At 34.8% G+C, this 22,978-nt stretch overlaps 1 protein-coding gene across 1 annotated transcript in view; it reads right to left on the bottom strand.

Annotated features, from left to right (window-relative positions):
- The window catches only part of DIAPH3 (diaphanous related formin 3), a 238,607-nt gene that overhangs the window by 174,199 nt on the left and 41,430 nt on the right, over positions 1-22,978 (bottom strand). The window contains exons 6-15 of the mRNA XM_075046101.1: positions 19,161-19,235; positions 19,008-19,077; positions 18,487-18,623; positions 17,917-18,022; positions 4,981-5,091; positions 4,430-4,548; positions 4,164-4,280; positions 2,810-2,928; positions 2,609-2,673; positions 1,887-1,991 (exon numbers count right to left, since the gene is read on the bottom strand). Coding sequence (XP_074902202.1) covers positions 1,887-1,991; positions 2,609-2,673; positions 2,810-2,928; positions 4,164-4,280; positions 4,430-4,548; positions 4,981-5,091; positions 17,917-18,022; positions 18,487-18,623; positions 19,008-19,077; positions 19,161-19,235 — 1,024 coding nt within the window. The remainder of the gene's footprint in view (positions 1-1,886; positions 1,992-2,608; positions 2,674-2,809; positions 2,929-4,163; positions 4,281-4,429; positions 4,549-4,980; positions 5,092-17,916; positions 18,023-18,486; positions 18,624-19,007; positions 19,078-19,160; positions 19,236-22,978) is intronic.

Raw genomic sequence — 22,978 nt, 5'->3', positions numbered from 1 at the left:
TACAGAATACAGAGGAACATTCCAAGGATATAATAGCAGAATCTGAAGAGATTATTAATTCTGTTGAAAAACAGTAGGAGCATTCTTATTCCACAGAATTGAAATCACCAAGTGATGATGAAAAAAAATTCCTTCCAAAAAATACAGCTGCCTTACACACCAACTTCTTATTGTATATAGTAAGGACATCTATACTGTATCAAGATGGGCTTATGAGCACTTCAGTAAGTCTAAAAAAATATATCTATTTCTAGTATTTGAAGAACTTCTATCATAGACCTTCAAACATTAATAAATAGCTACCTGACAAAACCAGAAAAGAATAAATAAGTATTTATCTACTGGTGATAGTATTAATCAACTTTTCAACTGATAATTATGAGCTGAAACAGCCCATTTTATTTTTTAAAAATGGAGGGAAATACAATAAGCAAAGGCTTTAATATTTTTAAAAGGAAATAGCTGAATATCAATAAATAAAAATAAATACATGCACAACAGTATTGTTCTGAATTTCTGAACATATGCATTTTTTACACTAACAAGTAGACACTGAACAATTAGGCTCTAATAACAAAAGAAATACAAGAACAAATACCAAATGCAACAAAAGAGTAAACAAACAAGATCAGGAGAAAAATAGTCATAAGCGGTGGAAGTAGCCATGCTAAGTAGCTACTGATATCATATGGAAACCAAAGATTCCTCTTAAGATAGATTTAAGAGCACTAAGTTGCAGTAATCAATTACTTGATATTTACAAAACATTCCAAATACCCCATTAACAGAGGGATAATTCATGGTATGACAATTAGTGAGCATAATCATGTTAGGCTCACTGTCTGCCTGTAAAAAAAAAAAGTTCTATTTAATACAAGAAGAAGAGAAAAAGTAAAATAGGAGAGAAAGCCTATTTCACTCACAAAAAGTATTTAAGTATGTTTTCAAGATACACAGATAAAAATACTTTCTTAATGAGTGATACACAGGTCTCACTAAAATTATTTTTTTAGAATGCAACAATTTTTGTAATTTTTTTTTTAAAGCCTGTTTGACTTTAAAAGTTAATTCTGACCAGAAACCTGAATTAGAATGACATTTTTAAACAGAGCAAAGCAGAGCTAAACTGATTTTCTTCACTAAGAAAATTAAACAAGCTCAAAAGTATTAAAAACCCTCTATGATATAAAACACATATTTTATCACCATCATATATGCATGTCTTGCCAATGCTGTCTGTCTTTAGCCATTTTTAGACTATGCTTCTTATTCCAGGAAATAAGACACAGGAAAAATCACTTGGTCACACAGTCTCCTTAAACAGATTTCAGAGCTGAGGCAGTTACAAGTTAACACAAGTATTAGTCTCAAAAATCTGCACTATTCCTCTCCATGACATCTAAAAATATCCATTTATGCTTGGAAATTGAAAAATTATCAGGAAATGTTCTTATCCAGCCACAGGTTATTTCTTTCACTGCTGGATATTCATGGTAAGCAAACTGAGTAATGAATAATTTCCTGTGTAGGGATAAAGATCAGAGTTATGAATGCTAATCTAAAAGCATAAGACTTATTACCCTATGTGGTTAATTACTTTGGAAATATATGACACTGAAAGCAAAACCCAAATGAAACATAAGGAAATAGTTTAATTAACAGAGCTCAGGCACAAAAAGGATCATCTTGGAACTCAAACAGCTAATTAATGTCACACTACAATTCTTTGTATAAAACAGAAATAAAGGAAACTAACGGTCAATAATAATCAATAACAAGGATTCTTTGAAAAAACCCTCAACTGTACTATCAGAATCTGCAAAAGGCACAAAATTAAGTCCCTTTCAAAAATAATGCTTCATACATTCATTTAAACTGTCTTATACCTGTGATTTAAAAGCTTGTAATTCTGCTTCAAGTTCATTGATTCTTTCTTCTTTTTTTTGCAGTAGGGCCTGGGTCTCCTGATGAACTACAAAATCTTTTTCAAACTAAGAAAAAAGAAAAAGAAAAAAACTTGTTGATACTAGTCAGTTCTGCGTAGTTTCTTTAGTTTCCAACTCTTCCTTTTGTGTTTGTTAAAACTCACATGTTAATAATATAAGGACACATACAACATATCTGCTATTCTAACTTCCATGTATCCACTGAGTGGAAGTGCCATCTCTATTACCAGTACAAGTATTTACCATATGAAATGGCATAAAGTACTTAATGTATTTTAAGTTGGAATTAGGCAGAGTAGCTTAAAAAATTAACGTACAGTAATACAGAGTCTGTAGATACAAATGAGTCAATTCCTACTCTCCACCTTTTTATCTTGTTGAAGAAACTGATAACTGTTCAAATAAAGTATTCAGTTGATTTTGAGAGATTTGTACATGAAACCTTAAAATAAATAGTAGAAAGACTCTCAGTTAAGGTTAACTATATTACACCACTTTCCTCTGCTTCCTAATCCACAAGAAACATCCAAATTGCCACTTAAACACAGAACTAGTAGTAATTTGAAGTTAAAAACTATGCCACATTCAGTTACATTGTTCATGAAGCTATTAAGTAACCCCCTGTGTCCATCTTATGGTCACATAACTTGAGAATTACTTACTTTTCTAGAAAGTTCAGAAGCCCTCTCTTCACATTCTTCTAATCTTGCTTTATCTACACAAATATCTTGAAAAAAATAAATAAACACACTTGCACATATACAGGGAACACAAGATTCTTTATCACATATACAACTTCAACTTGGTTTTTGGAACATATAAAGTAGTATGATACTGTAATAATTTTCAAACATAGTACTTACCTACTAAGTGGCTGAAATTTATATCTAATCTTTTACGATATGTGAAATCTGGGTCTGTTCCACTTCGATGTAACACTATCTGGGACACACACTCTTCAATTAATTTGAAATACTGTGGACTAAAGACAGAGATGAGTTCTTTTACAGCATATTAATTTATCAATGTATACTTAAAATCTTGTCTATAAACACAGTAAGGTCAATAGATTTGGGCTGACTTATTTCCATAGAAGGGCAGGTGCAAACCTCCAAAGTCTCAAAGGACAAATACATCTGGCAGCTTACTACACAAAAGACCAATTTACACAAAGCCTGAAAAAACAGTGCACCTAAAGATAAATGATTCTTGTATTATAAACTTTGCATCTCTCCCCCTATGGAAATACAGAAAGGAAGGAATCCCTCCTGCTTCCTCCCAGTAAAGAGAATGTTCTTCCTTCAGCTTGATCCCTTCTGGTTTTGTGACTTTTGTAACTATGGATGCATTCCAGCTCTGCTTCAGTAAGAGGAATGAAAAACACCTTGTTCTAAAATGCCAAGGGGTATGACTGCTGGGTCACTTGCCCAGAACATGCAAGCTGTGAATTCAAACCCTTTCAGGTGGAAGAGGTCTAGCACAGGTGTACCCATGTCAGGCAAGCACTCTTAATTTTAAGGGTACATCTGTGCTAGACCTTGCTTGAAAGCCAAGGTTATCCAGAACACTATGCAGATAACAGACGGCTTTCCTTCCTGGTTCAGTTCATACCTGGTTCCTCCAGTGTTTCCTCAAAAACAACACAAGCAGATTTTAGAAAGGAAAATATTTGGCAGCTTCAAACATCTAAGATTTTATTAACTATTTGCCTGTAATTTACCTGACAAATTTCTCAAGAGACACTAACATGTTCATACTGACCTATAATGTAGATTGAGAATACTCAGTTCCCAACCAAAAGTTACTTGAAATTAAGCATACGTTCAGATTTCTATATAAAATGCGCTACTGTGCATACTTGGTTTCGTCCTTTGACTCAAATACACCACAAAATTACAATGCTACTAGCATGATTTATAACCTATTAAGAGACCTGTCCTGATCACTTATACTTGCAGTCAATAAGGCTGTTTTCAACAAAAATAGTTTTCTATATTTATGTATAAAATTGTACCCTAAGCAGAAGAGACATAAACATACAGACGGCATTCTTATTCAAAGCTGATACTTTTGAACAGGATTTCACAAAGGAATAACTATGAATTGCAATCCACACAGAAAAAGACTAAACTGTATTTATCATTAAATTTATAGAATAATCTATTAATAACTGACAATGAAATACATAATTAACATTTAACATAGCATTAAACATACCGTATAAAATAATCATTTCTTATCAGCAAAAGATGTTGGAGAATAGAAAGAAAATATCCTTCAGCGCTAGTGTCCTTAACTGTATTCCACACCATGTTGTAAACATCATTTACTTCAGTAAAAGTGTTAAGGAGAGTAATAGCAAGGGAAAAAATACTTCAGTCAAACGTTGACTGATAACTTTTTAAAACAGAAATTATACCAGAAAAATGTCCATTATACACTTTGTTTTGTTCATGTTTCTCTTGCTGATATCAAAAGGATATTCTAGTTCAGATCTAATATCTTCTAAACGATGAGAGAATTCAATCATGTCTTCTTCCTTATGCTCATTGAACACTTTCAGCTGAATATCTAGCGCTTCATTCTTTATACATTTCAATTGCTGCAAAGAGGAAACAGTAAAAAGGCTTACAAAATTAGCATTTCCATATGTAAATAGACCTTATCTTTTTAATAACTTACATAAGTCTATCTTATTTTAAAGTTTAAAATTACAAGAACACATGAGTTAAGTTAAATATTCAAAAGGTAAACATGGCTTCAGTCTGGCTTAACAAGTGTCTGCACAACAGTCTGTCACATTTTCTAAATCAAAGTCCTAAAATGCTGAGAAATCAGCATAAAGTTCAGAGAGCAGACTTCACCTTTTCATTCTTATTTTAAGACTGATTCTCATATCTAACAGCTCATACCCAGACTTAATAAAATGCCTTTGAGAATAATTCATTAGAACTTGTTCTCTCATTCCCCCTCTCAAGCTTAAATAGTCCAATAATTTAAATAGTAATGCAAAGAGAGACTACAAGACGCTTACTGGCAATATCTCTTTCAATCCACTGCGCATAAATTCATTTCTGATGTGAAGCCTAAAATCCAAGTCATCAGGAGATGTAACAAGAGCATTGATGAGCTGCATGCAAGCTACCTATAACAGAAGAAATATTAAGCTATTTTATTTCTTAGATTTCAATATGCATCAGAGTCAAAAAGATATAACAAACTACTAATTAGACATTAGATCATGTGTAATTATTAATCTACTGTAATCTTACAATTAAGATACTTAAATTTCTTATCAGCCACATGAGCTATAAATACCAAACACAAGTTCACAAATTTCCATAAAAATGAAATATTTTCTCACTCCATTGAATTTTGTCATTTTATACAAATAGCAAGTTCCTTTAGTAAATGAACTTTAGCAGCATCCTAGTTTCAGCTGGGATAGAGTTAATTTTCTTCCCAGTAGCTGGTACAGTGCTGTGTTTTGGGTTCAGTATGAGAAGAATGTTGATAACACACTGATGTTTTCAGTTAGTCTAAACACTACATAGCAACAAGTCAAGGATTTTCCAGCTTCTCATGCCCAGCCAGCAAGAAGGCTGGAGGGGCACAAGAAGCTGGGAGGGGACACAGCCAGGGCAGCTGACCCAAACTGGCCAAAGGGGTATTCCATACCGTGTGACATCACATCTAGTGTATAAACTGGGGGGAGTGGGCCTGGGGGGGGATCATTGCTTGGGAATTAACTAGACATCTGTCGGCAAGTGATGAGCAATCGCATTGTACCTCACTTGTTTTGTATATTCCAATTCTTTTATTATGATTGTCACTTTATTATTATTGTTATTATCATTATTAGTTTCTTCCTTTCTGTTCTATTAAACTGTTCTTATCTCAATCCACAAGTTTTACTTTTTTTTCTGATTCTCTCCCCCCTCCTGGGTGGGTGGAAAGTGAACGAGTGGCTGCGTAGTGCTTAGTTGCTGGCTGGGGTTAAACCACGACAAGCAGGTAGTAAATACCTTGATAAGCGTAATTCTCAACATATAAAAATCAATGTAGATATACATTTATCTATACATATATAAAAAGTTAGTGACATAATAAAAATGCTAAAGGCTAAAGTCTGCATGAACAGTGGAAAACGTATTAGAAGTCAAAATGCTGATTAAACTAAACTGAGTCTGAAGAACAGAATTGGCTTTTTTCCCCCTTATTTTTAAAAATCTTCCCTTTCTAAACATACAGAGTGTCATAGAATACTTCTTGGGAACCAGTACTTCAGCTCAAAAGCAAGTATCAGGTCAACTAGTGAGTAGTCTCTCTTCCGAGGAATCAAGAGATTCATCTTGAAAACCCATAGCCAGGAGCAGCAGGAGTTCACTGTTCAGATTCACAAATATTTAGAATGATGGCAACTTATTATTAATCATAAATAAGGAGGACAACAGCCACTCTTTCCTTTTTTTACCTTCTCTATTGCTTGCACATCTTGCTTCAAGGCACAGGAAATATGTTATTCATCTATATCCAGCATTTTAAGGGTTTTTTAAAAACACAAATCAATTAGGATTGTCTTCTGGCCTAATATACTATGTAAATAAGTAAAGCAATCTGGTACAAATACTTTCTCTATTGTAAAGCCTTTTATCATCTAGAAAATGTTGATATATTATGCCGTGGTCAGGCAAAAGGTGTTACCAGGAACATACTATATCAAAGTACATATAATGCCAAGTACTGAATTTACATATGGTCACCAGCAGAACTGGATGGCCAAGCTACTTTGATATAGACTGTAAGAAACAACAGCACTCATTAGTTTCCAAGAGGAACATGCTAAGATTAAATGACAACACAGACTACAACCATGATCCTACATTTATCCTACTGCAAGGAATGTAAGTATAAAAGTAGTTTTATATATTATTTTAGCTGAACTGTTATGCAGGTGCATTGCAGTCAGCATAATTTAGGCCTACTTGACAGCAATATTAGCATATGCAGATGAACTTTAGTTAACACCGTAGGAGAAGGAAATAGTTATAAGAGCAGAGATGTAACAAGTGTTGTTAATCAACATGGGAGCTGTGACCCTGTGGAGGAAATCAAGTCAAGCAGACTGAGCTCCAGCAGGTTGTTAGGAACAAGTGTTAGAATGACCCAATTAAGCATCAGGCATTCTCCACCCAGTCCCTTAAATGATGGTATTTGGAGTCACTTAGAGAGAACTGCAAGGGCTCCACAACTTTTCACCAGGAGTTGGGACCATCTCTCCAACTTCCAGAGGTGCCTGAGAGGATGAGGATGCTCAAGTGAGGATGCTGTGGCATGGTGTGGTTGGAACCACTCTAATAACCCATCTGACACCTCTCCTGGAGAAAAGCTACCACGACAGCATCTATTATATTACTGTCATACAGCATACCTTGCATCAACAATAACTTTAAAACAGTAATAGGAGAAGGGAACAAGCTTTCCTCTTTCCTCTTACTTGAATGAAGAGATGAAATTAAGTTCTATTCCCTCAGAACTTTTATGAAACTCAGTACATGCAAATACCTAGATTTCCATAATAATAAAAAAGAAAACTATGGCTTTTACTTTATTGACATCAACAGGACAAAGCACACTGAATTCAATTGTTTAAGTCAACTGCATGAAAATATTAAGATAGACTTATGTAACTTACTCCAGTCTCAGACAATAATTATTCAAATCACATCATCTAAACAAAATACAACAACACAAGTGTGGGGGGGGGGGGGGAATATGAAAGCTTTAGGTGATCAAACATGAAGCTGTACTAAAGCAGGGGGAGAAAAAGAGAGACAGAAAATAAGATTGAGGGACAACTTGCAAAAAAAAACCTCTATGATTAACACATCTTTTTCCTTGAAGATAACAAGAGAAGGAAGACAACCAGAGAATCTGTAGGGTCAGTAAAAGATTACGGTGAAAAGGAGTACCCAAAGAAAACAAAGGCCACAGCAACACTTCATCAAACGTTCTACTGGTGTGTGAAAGGAGTTCCCAAAGTAGAACAGAGACACAAACAGGTTCAGGGGTTGGCAAGAAGAACTTAAAGAACAAAGCCAACAATGAGAAGTCACAAAAGTGTATTCACTCTTAAAACATTCAAAGTTTTGAAGAAAATTGAGGACAAAATAACTTTAGTACCTGCTATTGAATTCAAGTTCTTACTTAAAAGCATGTTGACACCCAAGAAAAGGAAGACGGCAGAAATTATATTGATATTTACAAGGACATTTTTCAAGGAGATCTGGACAACCACAGACTGGTAAGTTTGACTTTTCTACAGTGCAAATATATTGGAAGTATAATAGAGAACAAAATTAATGAGTAACATAAAAAAAATGCAACATGAATAAATGGACACTACAAATACATGCAACATGGCTTTGTAAAGCAAAGTCCTGTTTCATAAACCCATGAAAGTTGTTTGAAAGGCTCAAGGAGCAGGCAAGAATTGGCCTAAGTCTGGACTTCAAAAAATAAAAAAAGTTTGTAAAATGTCAAAAACGCTTAGGAAAATGTAGAAAACAGTACATTAAGTAGCCTAATTCCAAAATACTACAAAATAGTATTAAAATTCTATCAAGAAGAGGAAACAAGCTTGTGAACATTTTAGTAACACTGCATTCTGGAAAGTTAGTTTTTGGGGAAACATGCCAAAACCAAGAGAAAGATAAAAATACCCCTCTTAAACTTGATGAACAGCAACCGATTGGCTTATTAAAAGGCAGTTTTAACCAATAACCCAGGGAAGATTCAAGAGCAAAGAAACTTTTTGCTATACTAAACTTTGCAGTTGGAAAAACAACGTATTAATATCAACCTATGTTTGCCAGTAAGTCAATTAAAAAAAAGTAGCAAGCTTAGTTCAACTAGTGTCTGCATAAGGCACAGGAATAAACTCAAACAGGATACTCAAGAGTTTTCCAAGACAACACAGTTCAAGCTTCAGATATCTGCATTTAGATGCCTATATGTAGACAGATATCTATATGTAACTACATGCATAGCTAAACTCCCATTCTTGTTAATCAGTAGGCTACTAGATTCTTCTTTAAAGCTCTTCTTTAAGATTCTTGATTATAAAAGATCTTCTTTACAACACACATGGAGTGACCAGGGCATTCTAGGATCCATTGTCTTTACTGATTAGGAACCCAATTCATCAGCTTAAACATGAACGCATAGTAATAAGAGTACTATTGCAGCTGCTAGTGTCTCCCATCTGGCTTACAGATGCCAATCCAGAAGGGTGGGAATCTCCTAAAGGAATTGTGTCACATTTACAAAGGCATCTGAAATTACATTTAAAGTTCATACACAGGCAACTAAATTGAGCCTTGGATTTCCACTGGTTACATGAGAGTTTAGACATCTAGCTCAAATGCTTCATGAGTTGGCTTACTTGCAGACTAAATCCTATTCAGTGTCTCACTTTCTAAAGAGAAAGATCTGCCACTTAGAAAGCTCATTTGTTCCCAATCTACAGAGTTTTAAATAAGTCTGATATTTTACCTCCATCTGTGTCTATTTGTTTAGGAAGTAAGTCTCAACCACAAAAATGACTCAGAAAAACAAAAAGTAAAGTCTGTCATGATTTTTTTTTTTAAAATTACAAAGATAGAGGTACATGACTTTTGTTTAGAAATACCACATTATGACTTTCTCATCTTAAAGTAGTTCTAAATCTGCTTAACATCATGATTAAAAAATTCTGAACATTCAAATACAGACTGGTGTTTAGAATTATTAAATTACCAGAAAGTAAAACTGACTTCAGATCTAACAATATTCAAACAATGAGTTTGTTTCCTGCTTCTAGAGTATGGCTACTAATTAAAGAAATGCAGTAGAAATAGCAGATACGGTAATCTCTTCCACAAAAAGAGACCATGCTGCTAATAAAGGGTCAGACCAAAGAGAAAGTAGTCCAAAGAGTTGGAAGAATTTCTTAAGGGAGAAAGAAAGCTACAGATAAGTAATTGTTTTCTTTAAGTGCTTGTCTCTACATGCAGTCATACTACACACAATTCCAAGGAGTATCACCTCATAATTATTTCTCTTCAATGCTCCTAATTAAGAAAAAAATTGAAGAACAATTATCCCAAATGTAACATCATTCCTTGACAATTCTCAAAGTACGTAATACTTAAGGAAAAAGCCTGTGACATTCCCATTGACAGTTCTATAACTGTCAATTCTTGGGACACAGAACAATCGGTCACTACTTGCACTCCAGGTGAGTGGGCTCTAACTCATTCTTTTACGCTCAATTATCTTGGATAAGATTCTGTAAACAGACTTACAGCCTTTTGAATTTTCAGCCATGAACACAAGGTGGGAAAGCTGTGTCCATATCAAAAAAGATGTCTCATCTTCAATAAATGAAGAGGTACTTCTGCTGAGGTAGTATAAGGATTAGTGAAGATAGGTAAATTAGCTTCCCAGGAAGGCAGAAGTCATTATAAGCAAAACATTCTGGGCAAATGGTCTCTACCTAAAACCAATTCATGAAGAGTTGTAGATTCTGCAGGTGGAGGTATTTTGTCAGTCTGCCCTTCAGAAGATGCCTGAAGAAGTGAAATTATTTAAGGCTCTAACAGCAAAAGGTATATGGTAATACACAGCTCTCTGGTGTACCTTCTAAAATTTTGTTGTGGTGCTGAGGACTGCCATTTCTAAGTACTCTTTCCTGAAGGGCACCTGTAACCCAGACAGTCATTACATTTTGAGAGTATCCTGCTGTTTACAACAGGCATGCAGTGAAGGAGTGTAGAGGCACTTTCTTTTCTTCAGGGAAAAGCCAAGCGCAAATCTTTCATTTCACCTGGCAGACTATTTAGATGCTTCCCTCCCTTCTTTATCCCTAAAGAATGGCAGCTAAGTATAGTCCACCGTGTTAGTTTTCAGAGGGCTCTCGAGTCTGCGAGTATATTCCATCTGGAATGCTTTGAACGCCCTGCTGCCACATGGTAGGGAAATCTACAATACTTGACTTTGTATGTTTATCTAAGAGATGGGCATATATTGATGGATACACACACACATTATTTTTGGTAGGGAAGAATTTCGCATGGATGATGATACAGTTTACCTGGAAAGTCAAAACTTTGAATGCTTTCTTCCTTGAGAAGCTAGACCAATGAGATCAGATATATCCTGCAAAGTGAGAAGTTACATCTTCAAATTCTAATCTTCTGTGATTCCAACTGGTGATGTCTATCAAGTTACAGGATGCATTTTCTGAAGATTCCACAGTCTGTGCTTTAAACTTGCATTTTTCCAAGTTGAAGACCAGACAGAATATACCTGGTGCTTTTCTGGTGGAAAACGTCACGTACATCTCAGTAGCTCAGAGCAGCTTTTTCCTTGCACAGACAAGACAGCCAATACTAACTATATGCTAAGTATCATCTTATGTCATATCTTGCCCATTTGAATAAGAACAACTGCAGTAAGATTTTCTACTTCACTTTTCTCACTCTTACTGCAAGTATGCATTCATAGAAAAGGCTGTGAAGATCATGCATATTTGGTTAAATTCTGCTTGCCAATATTAAACTGGCTGTAGATTTGGCTTTGGTACAGATGCTATGACTTGGACTTGATGATCTTAGAGGTCTTTTCTAAGCTTAGTGATTCTATTCTACTGTAAACGTGTCTTTTCTCTTCCCATTTCATTCACATGGATTCCACTAATGGCCTTTCAGTACTTAAACGGGGATTATAAGAAAGATAGGGACAGACTTTTTAATAGGGCCTGGAGCAACAGGACAAGGGACAATGGTTTTAAACTAAAAGAGGGTAGAGTCAGATTAGATATAAGGAAGAAATTTTTTTTACGATGAGGGTGGTGAAACACTGGAACAGGCTGTCCAGAAAGGTGGTAGATGCCCCATTCAAGGTGAGGTTGGACGGGGCTCTGAGCAACCTGATCTAGTTGAAGATGCCCCTGCTCATAGCAGGGGGGATGGACTAGATGGCCTTTAAAGGTCCCTTCCAACCCAAACCATTCCATGATTCTATATTGATGTTCATCAATTATTTACCCTTGCTAATGACAGAAAATTCTTAGTAAAGGCTTTGAGATGTACTATCCACATACATGTACATTTACATGGATCTTAAATACATGTTATCAGTCTTTACATTTAGATAAAGTGCGCTTTGCTCTGATTCAACCTATTACACATGCATTTATGGAAAGGATCTCATTAGCACAGAACAATCAAGAATCATCAAGTGATTCAGCTAACCAAAATATCACAGACCATACCATCTCACCTTCCCTTATTACTACATGAAAAAGATGAAGTTGTATTCCTTGACAACTAAAAATACTAGGAGAGTAATGCTAATGATGAATAGATAAGACCTTTTACTTTGTCACAAAAACGCTTCTCCTAGGACAGGCATGAAACACCTGCAGGTTTTCACAGGGATGATCAGTGCTCATTTTTCAGGAACTAAATTGGAAAAGGAAGAATTGCACCTTTGCTTCAACACTATACCTCTTCCCAGTTCTAACTGGAAAATTGGAAGGAGCTAGCATGTGCAATTAGAACTGTACAGAAGAACGACAGCACTCTTCCATTAGTTAAACTGCCTGCTTGAGGAACAGTGATGAAAGACGATGATCAGAGTATAGAAGCATTCATTTGATTCTACAAGAAGAATGAGAACTGGGCAGCACACAACTTGTTGCTGCTGGTTTCATCATGGTCTTGAATACATAAAATGGGTTGTGTCAGAAGAGTTGTATTTCCTGCCTCCATGACTTGAACAACCAAAGTATTAGACTTTTTCAGTTGTCATCATAAGTATACAAGGTACCAGATTGCCTTGTATGCATTTTCTTGAGCACAGGCTTAAGGTGTTAAAACTACATTTAGTTTAACAAAACCAGAAACTCAGTATTACTCCTGCCTGTAGTTATATTCTCAAACTAATATGTTTAGTTTGTCTTGAACCAAAAGCATTTAAGTAAGCTTTCCATAATTTTGGATTTTATGAAAGATAAAAGGGAAAATATCCTTTGGTTTCAACAAATGCAAGAAGTAGATACATAGAGTTTTCACTAAAAATACAAAATCATCATACTGAGGCCTTTTATACGTTCAGCCTTCAAGTAACAGAAATGTTAGTCAATTCAGAATTGAAAAGGTCAGTTGTTAGTGTCAAATTGAACTGCCACAAAGCAAGCCTACATATATCAAGCAGATAATCAAGGCAAGTATGCCAAGTAACTGACAACTGTAAACTTTTGACTCATTAAAACACTGTCAAATTAACCACCAGCTCAATGTCATTGTTGTAAAAGTTTATAACATGAGGAACCTTGATTCTTCTGGTCTTAAAAAAAAGAAATCTAGCAACATTTGTGGAGTCTGAAAAAGAAAAAAAGCCTTTTAGCAGAAAGAATGTCTTCAAATGGAAGTTTAACTTAAAAAAAAAAAAAAAGAGAGAGAACTTTCATTAAAAGTTTCCATATCTACATGAGATACAGCAAATGAAACAGCAAAATGTTACCTATTTTCAGGAACTTTAGGGTAACAGTGTCAGTAAAGACAAATTAATATAGTTAGCTTAAGTATTGCAATTGTAACAGAGTAAATTCTCAGTTTTAACAATGCTCCTATCTTCCACATCAAAGGATAACAAAATAGCAAATGCAGGCATAGCACAATCATGAGAAAGCATAACTAGTAGAAAAGTACTTGTTTAATATCTGAAGAGTAGTCCTAGAAAAAATAAAAGTTGTGACTGCACAGTTAACAACTCAGCTGAAGTTTTCTGCACTGATTTAGTTATCTCATCAGTTGTACCTCACTAAGGGAGTTAAGAATCGCTGTAAACAGTGAGTATGAAAGTGCTCATGTTTTATAAGAAAGATCTAAGTGGTTAGAGATAATCAGCTATGACCTTTTTTCCCTGCATATCAACTGTCTCAACTGCCATTAATACTGGTATCTACCTATTTCTTAAAGGAGTTGCTTACCAACAACTCTTCACAAGGGATTATAATTTCTGAAGCCTATGTGCCAACGTTGATCCAAAAGACCTACTATCTGTTCACCTTCAGTTTAATCTGCAAGGCATATTTATAGATTTAGAGAGGCCCTTATAAATTTATTTAATTTTTAAAAAGAGGGAAATAGGCAAAATGCCCATTTAGGTACCCATCATGGGTAAGATTAATTTAATTTACCTGCTGCTTCAAATAAAGCAAGGGGCTGCTTTTAAGGCAGTTTTCACATGCTTTTTGAACTGCGTAGAAAACAGAGTTATAGATAGCTTTTTCCCCTTATTAAATCTACACACATGCAAATATATGCAACTCCTGAAAATTCAGGATCACATTTGGAAGCCTAACACTCAAAACAAAATGCTGTTAATTTCAGGACTCTGAATACCTATAAGCTAGTAAAGAATAGTCAGAGAAGTACTGCTCTGCATACTATTAAAATTTAGGCATCTCATATAAGTGCTGTGATGGACCTGGAAGTTCTCAAACCCTTACATGCTCTATAGAGAATACAGGCTCTTAAATTCTCTTAAGTTACATACTATATCCTGGAATTGGAAAAGATAATTTCCATGATCTAAAGCATTTCCCCCTACTGAATCAAAATATTTTTAAAAATGTATTGATATCCATATTCATGCCAAAGAAAGAAAGCTGCTCAACCAATATAAAGAGACACTGAACTACCATTTTTTACAATTTTTGAAATATCTATGAAAAAAATTTCTTAATACATATTATATATACATTTTTACCTTATTGATTATACTAAAATGATAGAAATAAGCATAACAGAAAATCATCAAACTTTTCATATTTTTGTTTTTCATGTTGATCAAATACGAACAAATTTTTTTACTTATATCATGACTCGATATGAAAGTAAACTAAGAAGGACTAAAAAACAGGCAAAAAAAAAAAAAAGCCCCAGATGTAGTGAGACAAATGTCATATTGTCCTGGCTTGCACGCCTGGCCCAAATTCATATTGCCTACTATCTCCAGGATGCCAAAATATGGCAGGAAAAAAAAAAAAAATCATACTGAATAGGAACTTAACTGAACATCATTCACCTTGAAATCTAAATGAAAGTGAGACCCCAGAGGAGAATAGAAATATATGAGATGTTATATTTAAATTTAATACTGAAGAACTGCAATGATGCTTGCAAAAATATCTAAGGTAAGGATCCACTCCTACAAATTTATATCCAATCTGGAAAATGCAGACTCAAAAGCCTTGGGAAACAGGAAATTTGTTGTCTTGCAGTCTACACTTCCATTCTACAGTCCCTTTCCAGTCCCACTACTACTGGATCTCAAAGCTTTTCCCTCTCTTGCTAATCTTAACTGTAAGCCGAGTCTTACAGAAAGCTCCCCAGCCACTGCTCAAAGAAAAAAATTATTACTCTACAGTTCTTCTTACAGATGCTTTCCAGCCCCACTCCAGCCTTGCCAACATAAAGTGTTTTTGACCTTTCAAGGCAATCACTACGATTTTCAATACATTAGCAAAATACACAAATCGGGGGGGGGGGGGGAGGGAGGGAACACGACACACATCTTTCTGCACTAAGCCAGAATGAACATCTTCTATATGAAGACAATATGAACCTGATACATTTTTAAAAACAAAAAACCAAATGAAATATAAGAACAAACAAAATATCCCACACTTCCAGCCAATAAAAATTACTGCTGGGGGGAGAGCCTACTTGACCCTGAAGGTGACTCTCTGATGTTCCTAAGCAACTTTGACTATCATCATTGGTAATGGAGTACAATATGCATTCAGGCATTTAGAAATCTTCAAGATTGAAGCAAAGGAAGGAACTAGAGAATCCATAAATTCTTTGATTTGGTTTTCATTCAAAACTTTTTAACTCAGTGTAATAAGTCCATGCTGAGATAAACAAACATCTGCAAGATTTAAAAATAAATAAATAAATAAATAAATATTTGAATTAGAGGATTGTCCTTCCTTCAGTTATCACCTCACCTGGCAAATTACACTGTGGCTATCTATTCCTACTGCCAGAAAACTGAGCAGTAATTCAAAGCTGAATTTGTTCTATCACAGTAACTGATTCCTGCTATGTCTATGACAGCAAGATTTACAGAAAAGGAAAAAGAAATAATCTTGCTATCAGATCTCTTGCTCAGGACAGATAAGACAGAGATACCTATGCACACTACAACAACAAAAAAAGCAAACAAAAGAAACAAAGTGACATTCCTTTGTCAAATCAAAGTAACTGATTTTAACTGACTTTATGCTGGACAGTAATTTTCTGTCTCCTTCATCTTTTGTATGATATTACCTTGACCTCAGTTTAGCACTCCTAGAATGTGTTCTAGAATGCACTTCAGAAAACAAAGTATTTTGGTACTGATTTTCACAATACTGGGTAAAAAAGAAACACTGTCTACTCAACAAGTTATACTACAAATTAATATCTAGCCTACTAGGGTTAGAAACCAACTTACTCAGAGGCTACAAATAAAAAAGGTAAATAAGTAATTGTAACTGTAAAAAGCTCTATTCTAGAATGAAGAGGCATGAAATTACATAATAGGAAGCTGAAGATGGGAGCATCAAGGGGTGCCATCCAGTGGGACCTTGACAAGCTGGAAAAGTGAGCCCATGTGAACCTCATGAAGTTCAACAAGGCCAAATGCAGGGTCCTGCATCTGGGCTGGGGCAATCACCGGTATAACTGCAGGCTGAGCAATGAACAGATTGAGACAAGCCCTTCAGAGAAGGACTCGGGGATATTCATAGATGAAAAATTAGATATGAGCCAGCAATGTGTGCTTGCAGCTGAGAGCGCCAATCGTATTCTGAGAAGTTGTGGATGCCCCATCCCTGAAGTGTTCAAGGTCAAGTTGGACAGGGCTTTGAGCAGCCTAACTAGTGAAAGATGCCCCCTCGTGGTAAGGGGGTTAGAACTAGAAGATCTTTAAAGGTCCCTTCCAACCCAAACCATTCTATGATTATAAGATAGAAAGAGTAAGAAAGGAGGGACAATTTTTCAAAAGAGAATCCCATTGGTACCGGCATAGTTCAACTACAAATTATTCCCCGCCTTCAAATGTTCCTTTATGGTTAGCTTTTCTGTGAGACACATGAAACAAACAGCAATCTTTACTGTCAGACATGGACTATTTAAAACAAAAGGTGACAGTGGAGTAACACAATTACTTCTTTCAAACTTGAGATTCATCTTTTACCATTTTTGTAATATTCACAAATAAGAACAATTATGAAGAGCATTCAGTTAATTACTGAATTACATAAAAATCAACATGAGTTAATATTTACACTCTTAGACCAATGATGTATAATGATCATTCAAATGCACTATAATACTTTGTGTCTCTCTGCAGTAAACTCTATACCCAACTGAAGCAAACTGAATATAAGGTGAAAGATTTCTTTCCTCAGACTGTCTGGTTGCAATTTTATGAAATCACGAAGTGGGCATGAGGAACAGATTTTCTGCTGATTTAAACATTATTTATAAAAAGCAGTTGCCTAAAAACTTGCTTTTTTACTATTATTAATCTTTAAGTTTCAGCAAATATCGTCAGAAGTGAAATAATCTTTTTGCATCTGAATATATGACTCATGGTTTATTTTAAAAGGAAGTATAAATTTAACTCCCAAAGTCTGTAAGATTCGGGTGAACAGAAATCAACAAATTAACCTGCAACACCTCTGTGTTCTCAACACTGAATCTTCTCACAACGCATTTTAAAAGATAACATTATAAACAACATTCCAAAAATTTAACCCTTATTTGAAACAGTATCCCTCCTCCTTTTTATTGTAATGACTTTTTCAATGCAGAAAAATAAGTAATTTTATTTTTACTTGTTGCAGAGGTTTGTGAAAAAATTTGCTTACTTGCAGCTGAACTGAGTTATCCTGAAGACCTTCTACAATAGGAGAGAATCTATCAACATTCCTTTCCTCTGCTGCTGCTGTTACAGCTTCCAAAATTTTTTCAAGGCTGTAAGAAAAGAAAAGCATTTCACTCAGGAGAGATATTTAACCTTGCTGTTCATTTGTTATCTGAAGTTATGCTGCCAAACTATTCACCTGCCTCAATTTCTTGCGTACAAATTTAGGAGGTTTAAGCATTACTTGTTTCCTTTGGAGACTTTTGTAGCCAAAGAATGACTTACTGGATTACAATGGTTAAGATACCTTTAAAGTAATGCTAAAAGATTTTTAAGCAAAAGAATGGCTGTATAAATACTTCCATCTAATCAGTACATCCACATGTCAAAAAGAAAAATCTTATTGATATGACCATAATAAAAATCACAGACAAAGGTATTCTGAAAAGTGACAACATAGTACAGATATTACTTTCAAACTTAAATTGAACATTTTAGCATTTCATTCAGGTATAACTATAATTTTGGATATCAGAAAATTACCTTACTGTTTCTGGCTAAATACAGTACTTACATGTTTTCCTCTCCAACAATGCACATTGCAGAAAGGAGTTTAACTATATCCGTCATCATATTAGTTTGCTTGGGATCAATTGCTTTGATCAGCAACAAAAGGCTCCTCTCTTCTCCTAAAATTCTTTCCAATCCATACTAAACAACAGAAGAACAGTTGTAAGGAGAGTCGGAGGGACTCCAAATGACTGTATCAAATAGCTATAAAAGCAACAGTTCCCTCAAGTAAATATTTCAAATGATATTTATGTCCACCAAATACTTAATTAAAAAAATTAAATGAGTGAAAAGTCCAAAATGGGTCACTTATTCTGTAATAAAGGCATACATCAGCATCAAAAGTTTACACTATTCTCTGAGTATATTTCCATAGAGAGGAAGTGGCAGCAGAAAGAACTTCAAGCCACAGTTGACCAACACACACCACTTCTCCAAATTGCACAGGTTTATACCCACTGATCATATACATTATCTGATTGAACCATAGTAATTTAGATTTCCAGATTAAATAAAATCCCCTACCTTATTATTCATGAAGGCTCTCAAACACTGTATAACCTTATGCTGACTCCTCTTCACAACTTTGTCCTGGCTGAATAAATAAAAAATTTAGTGTAATTAAATGCTGTTTACATATTAAGAAAAGCTGGCAATTTTATATGAAATCATCCTTACTTTTTTGTCTCAACCAATCTTTCCAAAACATCCAACAGCAGCCCCAGACCTTCTCGACCAAAGTTTTCAACCCAGCTAGGGAGAAAGAAAAAAAACATTAAAAAAATTGACATTTCAAAGACTAATTACAATGAATGAAAATTGTCAGCATAAATAAAAGCAGTATAACTGGATCATTTTAAAACCTCAAATCAACTCTTTACTCAACAGATGATCAGGAGGCATTCCATTCACTCATTGATGCAATTAGATAACAAATTTAAAAAGATTAAAAAATTACAGTAGCCATTAAATTTAGTAATTTTAATTTTTAAATTAACAATTATACATTCTCTGGCACAGAACTGTAATTAAAAAACCCTTGCAAGGGAAGGGAAGAAAACAAAAAAATTTCTACTACACACTGTTCTAGGGTCTCCTGAAAAGGTAAGAATCTAACTGTAAATGGCAGAGAAGGAAAGGCCAAAAGGAATTGCAGAAGTGGCTGCCTGAGATATTAATCCATAGGAATATCTCAAAGTGAACATAACAAAAATTTATAATTTCAGCTATTGCCAAAGCTATCTTTTGGGATGGTTAAACGTCAGCATGTTTTTTCTACATGAGACAGCTGCTTCATGGTCCTGTTTACTATTGCTCAAAACCTCTTGATATCAAATACAAGTAACAGCATGACTGACAGCAGTACTGCAGCCATCCCTTTGATAGCAGCTGTTGGTCTTGCTGAAACTATGAAGTTTGATCAATTACCTGACCCTGAAGTTCACAGATAACACTGTCATTCATAGTCATAACACAAGGAATATTTTGCTCTTTAGACTTCATTGTCTGTGTAAGGGACAGATATTTTAAACTTCGAACTTCTAACAAAGTCCACAGAAGGAAGGAGAAGTTGGCTCCAAACAAAATTACATATACAGCAGAGAAACTGTAGAGACTATTTCCTCAGGAAATTTCTTTTGTAAAGGGTGAAGTTATAATATTCAATTATGGAATGAATTGACAGGTATGTGAATACTCTTCTCATTCCATAAGAGGCAGGACTATTTCCTGACACTTTTAGTCAGCTGTCTGTGCTACTGCCATAAGACAAGTCCTTGGATCTCTTATCATTGTCTTTGGCCAACGAGACAGAAAATTATTTTATAATGGGCATCTCTTCCATACTTTTTCCACTTTTGAATTAGCATATTACTTTTATCTATTAACTGTAGCGTTCACTACATATCAAGGTGCCATGCTTAGATCACTGGTCGGCCCTGACCAGGGAAAGAGACAGATAACACACACAGTGTGAGCGCCAACTTCCGCCTTTTATTGCGCAGTTAATTCCTTTTATACTAACAAGGGGAGGCGGGATTACAGGTACATCACAAGGCTGCGACTAACCCTCTAACTTTCCGTGACATCGCGAGATCTTCCGAACGCCGAACCCTACAATTAACAGATTACAGAACCATCTCTATTTAGAAAAAATACAGTTAGCATGATGAAGATGTAATACTTTTCACCATCTTCGTCACCAAAACATGGATTCTGTTGTGGGTGTAGTACCAATAGTTTCTGTGCATTCTTTAAATTATTACTTAAAAAAGCTTAAGCTGAGGAAATCTCTTGTTGTGTATTAACAAAACAGTCTTTTACACAAAAAGGAAGCATCCATTCTGCAACATCAGAAGTTCAACATCAAGACATTGATCAGAATTAGTAAAAAAATTATATTTACTTTACTTGTATTATAGCCTCTCCATTGTTTTCTCTGTTTTGTCTATTTACATATCATTGTACACATTGGGTAATATTTATTTATCACTACTTTGGATTAGTAACCAGAATATTTATATATTCCTATAATGGTAGGACCTTACTAGTAGACAAATAAGCTATTCTGTTGGAAGTAACATGAGGGAGATGCAATAGCTCTTTTGAAATACATAGTACTTCCAGTTCCGTCATAGGATGGGATTAAACAGTTCTTTGCATCTGCTAGATACAAAACTGTAACGGACTTAAAATTGTAAAAAGAGAGAACCACATCACATGCTTTTATATGTTTATATGTAAATATATATGAAAATAGTTTTTCTTCTTCCTGGATGGGTGTTTCATTCTGAAACAGATTAGGCAAATAACTGTCAATTGGTTTGGGTATAACTGGCCATATCTGACCTAAAGATGATCCTACCAGACACTTATCAGCACATTTTGTATTAGACAGAATTGTGCACAGCCGCTTTGTCATACATCCAGCAGCTGAGGATACTGAGAACGATCAAGCGCCTAAAATATTGTCGCAGTATTACTGCCCTTTCCTGTGCTTCCGCAAAAGAACAAAGATTACTTACACTATCCAGAGCAAACACTCAGCTTTTTGTCAGTCTGACAAGACACCAAGCTATCAGTGCCCCTATTTTCAATTTATTAAAAATGTCCTCTTCATGAAAAGAGCCAAATCTGTTGCAACTATTATACAAAAGGAGAAGAAATAGTCGTAGATAACTAGTTATCAGTATACTATGCACAGCTAGATCATGGAACCACTTTTGATGAATTGTGTTGGCAACTGTGAGGTAAAACCACCCCATTTATTTACCTGAAGAATAGTGACCAAGATCACTTTTAAGGCTTTATCTTTATACTGATGGAAAATAAATACTACTTTTTGCAGTAAGCCATAGATTTCAACGTATTTTTCTAAGTACCAGGATCAAACTACTCATTATCACTTGATTCACATTTTCTCTGTGAACTAAAAATACAGTTTACAAAAACAACTAATTGAAAACAATGTTGTAGAACCAGTTCTTGCATTAGAAACTGAAATGTCAAGAAGATTAAGAGGTTGATTAAAGTATAGTAATTGGAAAAACAGCAAAAAAACCTAAATTATTATATATTGTCAAAAAGATCACAGCCCACAAATGTGAAGATTGTTAGGCTAGATCCAATCTAAATTTAATTCTCATCCTGTTAAAAAAAGCATAAATTTATTTTTAGGTATTATACATGCACAAAATAAAATCCCAAAGCTTCATCAGTTATTTCTCATTGTCCATATCATATGAAGCTGGAGTTAAAAATAATCATCGATTTATAGCAGCTGGACTGGAGTTTAGTATTTATGTGTCAAAGCAAGTTCTTACACAAAGATCTGGCTGCTGATAGGAACAATCAAGGTCACAAATATCTTCATCCAATGAACATCAACTGTTGTTACTCATTATAAAGAAGGGGACATGGTTTAAAAATGTTTACTCCACAAATTTTTAGTATGAATAACAGTGTGCTGCTGTTACATTTTTGCTATTTTTGTGTATAAGCCTTATGGAAGAACTTTTTTTTTTTTACTAAGGCTATTTTAAAATGCTCTGTTTAAGCCTAGTGAGGTCTATCCTAACAGTCTTTTTCAACACCACTTAACACACCAGAAGACTGTTTCAGAACCCATATGTACTATTGGTTGTGATCCTTCTTTTGATTTGTAAACTAAAATGCATTCATGGACAAATAGTAGAGATTTATTTTTTTTGTATGAAACTGCTGCCTACTTAAATACCTCTTCTCTGGTGTTTTTGCAAGACACAGTCACTCTCCTTGCAACACAAACCTCTCAAATTCAGACCTATTCTTAGGCCATACATCCAATAACTTAATAACGGGGCTTACTCCAATCCAAGCATTATACTTCTCTTATGTTGTCTCTTACATTCTCCTTAATATTTCAAATTGAAGTTAAATTTTAATAAATTATGTCAAGTTAGGACTTAGATTCAACTGTCAAATCTTCTACCCACCATAGTTTATATTTGACTAAACGA

This window comes from Buteo buteo, chromosome 14, assembly GCF_964188355.1.
Source record: "Buteo buteo chromosome 14, bButBut1.hap1.1, whole genome shotgun sequence".
NCBI classification, from domain to species: domain Eukaryota; kingdom Metazoa; phylum Chordata; class Aves; order Accipitriformes; family Accipitridae; genus Buteo; species Buteo buteo.
The sequence above is the reverse complement of the archived record's forward strand: the minus strand, read 5'-3'. Positions and strand labels throughout refer to the sequence as shown.